The sequence below is a fragment of the Varroa jacobsoni genome, unplaced genomic scaffold (genome assembly GCF_002532875.2).
Source record: "Varroa jacobsoni isolate VJ856 unplaced genomic scaffold, vjacob_1.0 scaffold_311, whole genome shotgun sequence".
Taxonomy (NCBI): Eukaryota; Metazoa; Arthropoda; class Arachnida; order Mesostigmata; family Varroidae; genus Varroa; species Varroa jacobsoni.
In genome coordinates, this window is record NW_019213213.1 from 111,770 (window position 1) to 121,679 (window position 9,910).

General features: G+C 40.1%; 1 protein-coding gene across 2 annotated transcripts in view; it reads left to right on the top strand.

Annotated features, from left to right (window-relative positions):
• LOC111259245 (uncharacterized) overlaps positions 1–8,146 on the top strand; it is a 45,556-nt gene extending 37,410 nt beyond the window's left edge. Inside the window, exons 7-10 of one of the 2 annotated variants that reach the window (XM_086967819.1) lie at positions 3,274–3,676; positions 3,974–4,359; positions 4,742–5,388; positions 6,098–8,146. In XM_086967819.1, the coding sequence (XP_086823945.1) occupies positions 3,274–3,676; positions 3,974–4,229 (659 nt within the window). In that variant the 3' untranslated portion in view covers positions 4,230–4,359; positions 4,742–5,388; positions 6,098–8,146. Of the gene's footprint in view, positions 1–3,273; positions 3,677–3,973; positions 4,360–4,741 lie in introns of both variants that reach the window. The other variant, XM_022831097.2, reaches the window with a different exon arrangement.
• Positions 8,147–9,910: the final 1,764 nt, after the last annotated feature.

Consider the following 9,910-nt stretch of genomic DNA (forward strand, 5'->3'; position numbering starts at 1 on the left):
CACTCTCTCATATGACGATTGAAGTTTTCAGTACGTCATTTGCAGTGAAAGCCATTGAAAATCAGAAAATAACTCGAGCTTGATTTTGAAAATACAACGGCAGAGACAGCTCGCCATGTAAACCTCAGCTACCGACGAAGTGAAGCCTAATTAAAACGGATTCAGGAAAGAAATCTTGAGCTTCCAAATTAGTGTCTTGAAAGCCGCTGTGGGAAAATGAACATCAAAGTTAGAGCAAAGTGCCGGAAGCTACCTGTATTAAGGTTAATGAAAGTTAGCGCTCAGGTTTGAAGTATGCAGAAATGCCATAACTGTTCGGCTCAATCAGATCGTATAAGCAGTTGGTGTATGGTTTAGGCAAAGGTCAAAATCGCCTGCTTCTTTTCGTCCTCAGGTTATAACAGCGACTAGCTCCTGCGGTGAATTGCAGCTTGTGATAAAAGTGAATCTCCAACGCACGACCTCACATGGCAAAAATCATGGGGGTGAAAATCCAGGAACCAGGGGAAAAGTTAAACGCTTTTAATCAGCAGCCGATGCTGAGCTTTTGCTTTCTACTTCTGGATGACTTCAGGGCCAGGGGTCCCTAGCGGTTATCCAGAGGAGCGTCCACGGTGTAATTAGGCTCATTTCAGTTCCCTACCAGAATACGCTAACAGCGTATGCCAGCTCCCAAGGTGAGGTACGTTAGATCATATCTCTTTCGATCGGTCGTTGGCTCTCCGGTTGAAACCTGGCTACCACTGGGTTATAAACCTACGCCATATAATAAAAAGAAATGTTAAAGAAGGTGCCATAACCGTACCAGCTGGGATGAAGAACCGATAAAGCTTTATACACCGAGTACCCTTGGCTCTCAGCGTAAGTCAATAGCATGCCAGCATTAAGCTAACGGAGCGTATGCCCTGTTGAATAACGTTCGCCGAGTATTCTCTGTTATCCACGAGGCATTGTTGTTGCAAACTAGTATTTTTGTCAAAGTCTTAACAATTTCATACTAAAAAAAAATCGCTCATATCTCAGTGTGATGTAGAAATTTCCCGTACGTGAAACTTCAGCATCGAAATAAATAATCCACCATTACGTGACCAAGAAATATAAATAATAGTGTGTGCCTCGATTGAAAACTAAATAGCCATATTTGTGAAAAAAGCTTAGGAAGTCGTAGTTTATTAGCTCGAATTTTATACCGAGAGCCTAACAGACAATATACATCTATAATCAATTATAAATTAAATGTAATAGGAAGGTCCCAAGGCAGTTCGAGGATGTCCTAATAGGACCATATAAGAGGAGGATTTTCCTCAGCGCTATTCAATAGTTTTTGATGTTAGTAGTTAAGCGTTATTTTCTGCAATCTATTCTGTCTTATGCAATCTGTTCCGGTCTTTCGTTTTCTAAAATAAGAGTTCTATGTAAAAAAAAAAACATTTGCTGACGCACCGATATTGTGATAGCATATAAAAGTAATAAAAATTCATGTATTATGGAGCTTGTCTTCTATACTACCGTTTTACAGTTTATCCCAAGTTCACAGTTGGGCCGCAGTATCTATATTCTATCAAGCTCGTGTCTATTATATGCTCAGGTAGTACCTCTCGGACCTGTCAGAAACGACCTATGTATACATAAGAATTTAAATCTTTATCGATCAAAAGAAGCGTTTTGCTACCTTCATCTGATTTCAGAATAGTTAGAGTTCCTATCAAATTTGCTGACTCAGGCCTCAAACATCCAATAGTTCAACTTCGGAATAACTTTTTGCTTTCTGTTGTTGCCTCCGACACTACTTCACTTACCACACCTGTTTTCCAGCTACGCAGACCTCTAGATTCGACCTAATATACCCTTATATCAAGAGCTACAGTATTTATTCTGCCATAAGACGTCGTACCACTTTTTCAGCTTTAAACCCTCCGTAGACGTTCTTTCTAGTTACAAGTGTACCTGCATCAGCATATGCACAACCCTGGCCTACCCAAGATGTCCTCAAAAATTTAATGCAACTTTAGTACCTGCGCAGCAAGTCTTTCTTTGTCACATCTGTGGGCTTAGCTTTTCGCCTAAAATCGTTTAAGAAGCTTCATTTGACCGATAAAAAAAAAGTCGGTGCACGTGTTGGACGCCGCGGAGCCCCACTAGTTCGGGGATGAGCACCTAATTACCTTCTACGACCACCCCCTGATAACCTAGGAAATGTGTAAAATCTCAGACTCTTTTGTACAACGCTGTCGTACAGAGAGCCACAATTGTTTTTTCAGATACAGAAAATAAGACTGTATTTCTCCGTACGTAAATGATAAAGTAATTTCTCCGAAATTACTTTATCATTTAACGTAACCTCAGAACTACTCAGTATATAAAATAATAATAGACGTATTTTTTGAGACGGTGAAGACAAACAGGGACTAGTCTGTTTTTGCTTTAACGCATGTACGGACCGCAGTATATATGGATAATTTGGTATGGTAATGGCAGTTATAGTCGCCAATCGATGTTTATGAGGTGCTTCTTCTCATACAAGCCTTTTTTACTCTGAGAACTCGTGAGGGCTTCGTCGAGTGCTAGTGAACGCAATCATTCATTAAGCGGCTTTCTTAATATCGGTCCACCCACAGAATGAGGCCCGATCCATAGTGACACTCACCGAGGGCTGGATTTAGAAAGGGTACGTGTGTGAGTCTGTATGTAACACTAGGAAAGTCCCTTTGGTAGTTCATGGTCGTGGACACTTAACTGTCGTTCATACATGTACAAGGGTGGTAGCATCGAGATTTTCGGAAGGCGTTGCCGAGTGTTTGAAGGATTGACGTCATATCGCGTCAGTCAGGCGAAGCAAACTGAAAGGCAGTTGACTGAACGACAGCCTCCGCTGTTGCAATGGGGCAAACGCCGCTAGTGCTAGTAATGGTGGCGGCATACTCCAATTTTATTTGAAGAGAACAAGTGTAGATACTTCTCTAGGAAATAGGGCAGACTTTCCTGTGGACAAGAGTCGATAAAGAAGGTAAAAAAAAGGCCAAATTTCACACGTGGCAATATTCAGTCTAATCGAGAGAGCGTATTTGAAAAAATGAGCCCCCAGATTATGTGCCTTCTCAACTTGATCCGTGAAAAACCTGTGTCGTACTTCATCATAAACCTCAATTGGAGTAATTTTCCGATTTTTCGAAGCTAATTAACTTACGTTCTGTTGGTGCCTTTATGCATAGAAATATTTTATTTTCACATTAATCAATGTGCGTTGTGTACTTGTCTATCCTTTTTGTCCAGATCCTTTGCGTTCGGGTTACCATCCAGCGTCAACCGATCCCGGATCCAGGTTCATGCCGCCAGGCTCACTGCTTAGCGGAACGTCTGATTCAATCGGCAAGTACCATTTAACCAGCGGCGGAAAGTACGCTGGATGCATAGACACAAAAGTGACTCCGCTTACGCATGGCTCCGATGGTGGGAGTTTAAGTGAAGGCCCGTTTGGTTCTGTGCCGTCGGGAAGCTCGGTCGCTCATCTAGGTGGAGGTTTCAGTAGCAATCCGGCTTTGACGCAGACGATGTCGATGCTCGGCAGTTCAGCACAACCTCAGACCGATCATATGAATTTATCAAAACCCAAAATCTGGTCACTGGCTCACACTGCGGCACACCCGCACCCCGACCTATTAGATTATGCCGCCAGGTTAGTATTAGCTGATATTGGGGCTGATTTAACTTTACTGTTAATTAAGTTTAAATGACTAGGCAAACTACAAGATGTTGATTTTAAGTGCGTATTTCTACAGAGCGCACAGGTTACATAAATTTGTGATAGGTTTGTGTCGCGAGACTGTGCTCCAGCTGAAATACATTTAGCACATATGGCACATCAAAGAAATTTTACAGTGTTCCTGAGTTTAAAAATATAAACATATGTTCAGATTATCGGAGGCTAGCTTCTGTGAAAAAAAAACCTAGTGTTTTTTTCTGCTCATTTCAGATACTACGGTACCGATAGCGGTTATTTCGGTGGACCGGCAGAAGCCTTTATGTCACCTGCAGCAAAATATCACGGGGGTGTCACAGAAGCACCTCAAAGATATCACAGTCCGTCGCAACATGGTCAATGGTCTCCAGTAGGAAGCAGTCAGGCGCTTAATCTAGCTGCGATGGAAGATCGGAAGAGCCCCTACACAACTGATCAGCAGTCTTACAATGTAACTCCAACGTCAGCAGTCACAACGGCCAGGACATGAGCAAGCCACGTGGTGCGGAAAAAGATCTAGCACGTTAGATTGGACATTATTTGTACGTGAATGTACAGTTTTAGACCTATATCAAGCCTTCAGATTCGCCGACATCTTGAAAAGTGCTGTTGTTCTAGAGGTGAGGCCTGTCTTCAATGCGATTTTTTACGGCGGAAATTTCTTTTAAGCTCGCCTTCGCATTATACAAGCATAAACATACATCTCATAGCTAAATCTTATAGTATTCTCCTGTGAGACAGTTAGCGCAGAGAAACCAGTCTTATTGGTCTCAATGAGTCGAATAGCGAGCTCACGAAGACTAAGTGTAACTTTCTTTCCATTTTCTTCCGTTACAATGCAGAACCAGCGCACTAGGTTAAACAATAATAGGTAATAATATACAATAGGAAAACAGAAGATGTAAAAAGAAAAGAGACGAAGGGGATGCACCGATGCAGTGTGCAAACATTACGTTGAATATACAAGTGTCGTGACGCAGATTTGTTTGTTAATTCTTTCAGCCCAACAAAATATTGCAAGAGTTAAATTGCAATAACATTGAACGCGCCTGAATGAAGGACAACGAGAAAGATGTTACGATATACACTGAGAAAACATTGAGTGCTAAGTAATGTTAGAAATTGTTCGGTCAGGCGCATGACCCGTAAGTACCTTACTTTTTAAAGGTCCAAGTATACGTTGATGGTGATGATGATGATGATGATTTCGTCTTTCCTCAATTGGAGATGGGCAAAACTTATGCCGTGAGGCGTTTCGAGTCGTCGAAACTGAGTTATTAGACCAAAGAGATTGCATGTAGTGGATGAAGCTGGTACAACTTGTCTTAAACATAAAAAAAAATCACTAGATTTAGATTAGTAAAGCTTTCCAGGACGGTGACCATGGAACGGAGCTCCGTGGCGAGAAATCCATTACCGCAGAGCTTTGGCCTCATAAGCTCGATATTTAGATTTAATATTATTACAATACGGAAACTACTATAGGTGTCTGGCAATATGGCAGCTATGGTCTGGTCCGACCTCGCTCGATAACCATTAGCGAAGAAAGGTCGGTTCTAAGGTGGCTGGACTTCTTCTCGACTGCTCGGAGTAGCAACGACGAATCCGTACTTCGCATTGCTCCCATATCGAAAATGTCCGAAGTAATAGTACGTAGTTTGAGTCAGGGGTTTTAAAATTTCGCGCACTCAATTATTAAGTCACCTCTAGTATTGCATATGCATGAAATCTTCTCTGACGCTTTAATGTATGCCATTATTAAATCTATGAACCCATTACGCGTTTCCCATGCCTTCTGTGCACGCTCCGGAACGGGTCTTGCGTTTGTTCGAGGCTCAGCCTTCACGAATCTATTTGGATATAAGTATACTCTCTGTTTTTAATCATGCATGTTGTGTAGCACATGTACCTTACTGTTTGTATACTATTAAATTCATATATTATAGATATCTAAAAGCTGTCCATACGTTCGGTTGCTCGAATGTCTTACGGAACGTTATAGAACGTTAGTAACCTTGAAAAATTACTTCTCAAAAAAAAAATGACACACGAAGAGGTGCTTCCCAAGTATTCGCAACCATGGTTCGATTACGAATCTGTCTATTAGTGTATAGGGCAGACTCACCAACGTCAAGGGCTTCCTATCGTTGAAACTCTTTGATCTAACGAAAAACACGAGCAGGATCATTCAAACCGTATCAGAGCATTGACGAAAAATGCCCGAAGTGATAACGAGTTTCTCTCACCCATTGGGAAATTGCATGACTACGCGCTAGTCGTACTAATCGTTCGTTACGTGCATTTTTTTCTCTAAACCCTGATGCTTTCGATGCCGCATTCTGACCCATTACTTCTCAGTGAGACTATTCCAAGAATTGACGTGATACCCTCTGACGACTGGCGCGCCGCGCAACTGCTCCAAGGAACGTACCGCTATTCCTCTATTGTACGTGTATACGTAAAGGATTACTATATAAATTGACGACGTAATAAGTAGCTAATGACAACAATAGTTGTGCTATAGAATTCTGCGTAAATCCATTAAAGTACTCAGAATACATCGATAAACTATAAGGCAAACGTGAAAAGACAAGGGTACCGTGCGTTTTCTGTGCCGTATGTGATAATCCGACGATGATCGAAAAAACGATGCAACCTGTTTCGACCTCAACTAGTGAAGACCTATTATTACTCGTATATCCTAAAATTAATCATGCGTCAATCCTACAATACTGGTGGTAATGTTAGGCCTCGATACGCGAAACGAACTAACATATATTATATATGAGCATAAACAGGAATGAAGCGAGCATGTACATAGCAAATGAAAAATGAAGCTCACCGATTGAATTCGTTTCCTATATGTATTATAGCTTATATAATTATCATGGTTGTAATTATAATGCGTGATTATAACAAGTAATTGATTATTATATATGGTGCCACGACAAATGTATAATTAAATCGTTCGGCGTCGATTTGGTGCGTTATACTTTTTGACGACACATCAAACTTCAATTTGATGGTGTCAAAAAAATGGTGTACCCGTAGCTCTAAGCAATTGTAGAGAGTTTCAACTGAAATATTGAGAAAGGTTTTTATGTTCATTAACAAGTAAGAAAAGAAAAACCTTAAATTAGATAAGATACTTACATTTCGGACGGCAAAATCGTCTCTAGTAAAATCGAATGGTATTTTTGAACATAGACCGTCATTGATAAACAAAAAAAATTAAAGTTCCTGATTCTGCTCAAAAAATCTTCTCTTAATGATCTTTCAGTAATGAATATATGTATACATGTATAACGAGTATTGGATTTCTATGTACCACCGCTCTGTTCTAACAGTAAAAAAGAAGTAAAAACTTGATATAGTAAGCGTTTTTAAGCGAACAGTAGAATTGGTGGGTAACCGCATTGTAGAGTGGCAAATAAGTGGTGGCAATGGCGGGAAGTTTTGTCTGTTAGTTTAACAGAAAATACGTTGCCTTTATAAATATTCACGGGCTGATTTTTTTTTTTATACTGAGGGACATCGCCGCACCAGTTGCTATGTTAGACGCTATGGTTTTTGGTCGTTTTTCTGGCTGGATAATGGGACCATTTTGTGCAAACGGATAATAACATGGAGTTGTGGTATTTTCATGATTTTTATCACGCGCACATCATTTTATATTCTGCTGGGTACATCGACGAAGTGGGAAACTCGTCTGCCTGAAGATTGGTTCTTTAAAAAATGCAAAAAAAATTGGGGAAAATTAGACCCTTATCGGCGTTTTACATACAGACATAAACATGGATACCTTTAAAAATTGGCTCAGAACAACGACAGATAACTATATACAATATCACTTGATTGGGGGTGTCGAACATGATGTTTTGAAGCGAATGCGTATAACAATAGAACGGACCCACAGTTTTTTTTTTTCGACCCATTTAATACCACTAGGATAAAAGGAGAAAAACATAATAACGCAGCGACCTATTATTTGATCGTCATGCGCGCCGATAGACAAATAATTATGAGACACTATAATGGAAACAAAAAGGTACTATAGGTTCATGTGTACAATAAAGTTTTGTTATTATAGATTATAGTAGCACATTTTGGAAATAATATTAGTAATGAAAAGTTGGCAGAAAGGCAAGTGGCCTTTTCGACTGAACGTGTGAATGTTTGTGTAATTAAGTCCCAGTCGACAGTAGACAGTTATACATAAATAAAGATAATAATATTAATTATATAATACATACCAATGATCTATACACGCTTTTGTGAAGTTCGCTAAAGCGAAATAATTATATATAAGCATATAGCAGATATTAAAGAGCGAGAACTATCATACGATCGCGTTCGAACCAATCTAAGCATAAAAAAACAGAAAAAAAAAAAAAAAAAAGAAAAGAAGGAACGAAAAAAGGAAATCTATGAAAAAGTGATTGATAAATGCTGCTATTTGTCATTGAATTAATTTACGGTGTTTTCATTTCAAATACTAAACATTTATACAAAAATTGTGGTCATATATGGGGCAAAAAATTTCCTGAGTAGTAATTTTGACTTGCTCAATTTACAATGTTAGTATCAACTAGGAAATTTACTTTAAAAATTTGTAAGAGGCCTTTGCCCGCTGCTCGCATCCGTCGTTTCACATCGAAAACTTTACCTTTAGCAAAATACTCTTAATTACTACGGCTAATTGCGGCCCTTTCACGTGCGTGCTGGTATAGCCTCGGATAGATCATCATACGATAGAGCGACTATAACTTGGTCTGATTCCATTATTTTGCTCGTATCCTTTAATCGGTCGAAAATTTGACCCGTATACAAATGTAACCATAGGCCTAAGGCTTAGCGGTAGCTGTCGGATGATAATATTCGGCAAACAGGTTCTGGCGAGGCCAATAGCATCGAACGGTAGTGGCCTGTCAATTATATGTCGCATATGTCATATCCTTAAATATAGATCAATTTTGATATTTAGTCCTAATTGGACAACATAAAACAGCGGTTAAAATACTAGGAAGTAGTTGAGGCTAGCTATTTGATAGGCTTATAATGCTGGACCTGATAGTCTGCCAAATGCTTGCGTGTACTAATGTTTTTTTTTTTTTTTTTTTTTTTTTAAATAATAGCTTTCGCATTGATTATCGAGTATGTCGTCGAATATCAAATATATGCAGTAGCTTTAACTTTACGTGCGTAAAACGATAGGGAATACATTCTTACACCCCTTTTCCAAACCCTATTAATCCCTCTTATTTACCTCGACTCGCAAAGTTGAACCGCTTAACAATGCCATCTGCTACTAATTGTGACATCAAACAGGTATCAATAAGGTCAGCCGCATTGGTCTACTTCAAAAAAATAAGAGATTTCATATCAGTTAAGTTAGTGTCGTCCACGTTTTAGGTCATTTTTCATATTGGGCAGAGTCATGCAACTTAGGTGCGTCGCGTGCAGCGGCTAGACGCCTTCTTCGTGCTATACATATATTAACATGATATTGCCATTTTTACAGATGGCAGATTAATTTCAGCGTCTCCACGGTGTTTTCTGTAGTGAAGAAATTGAGACAGAACTATATAATGATGTAAGTAGCACTGGCTGCACCCCTTCTTAATCATATGAGGACGGTTTTTTGGGGGGGAGGGGGAGCTGGTTGTGAAGGGCTGGGTCGATATGGACGAGCTTCTCGCCTTTTCGGCTATTGGGGATCCATCGTCGACTGCTATATGAACCTCAGTCCCATATATATTAGCGAGAACATCACGCATTCACACGATGCGCCTTCTCTGTTCGTTGCCTTCTGTGCGATCCCTCACTTTGCACCAGGTGCCTACAGCATCGCTACCACCACATCCAATCACACCCCATATACCGATAATATCACGGGATGGTAATGTAAATGCTAATGGGGTCGTTTCCACGCACCTGCATTGTGGATCCATCTATGACACACACGCATACCTCCAACGAAAAGGCTAGGACCGCTATGGCTACTGCGTTAATAGTGGCTTCAATCAATTCCTGTCGTCTAGGACGAGGCGAAATCGTCGCCGCGGCCGCCGATATCAAAATGAAGTAAGCCACATCGCTAGCATATAATATGCCCTAGTGTTTAAAGGTAGTCGACTATATCCTTGATCTATGTTTGGACCTCTTTCACTT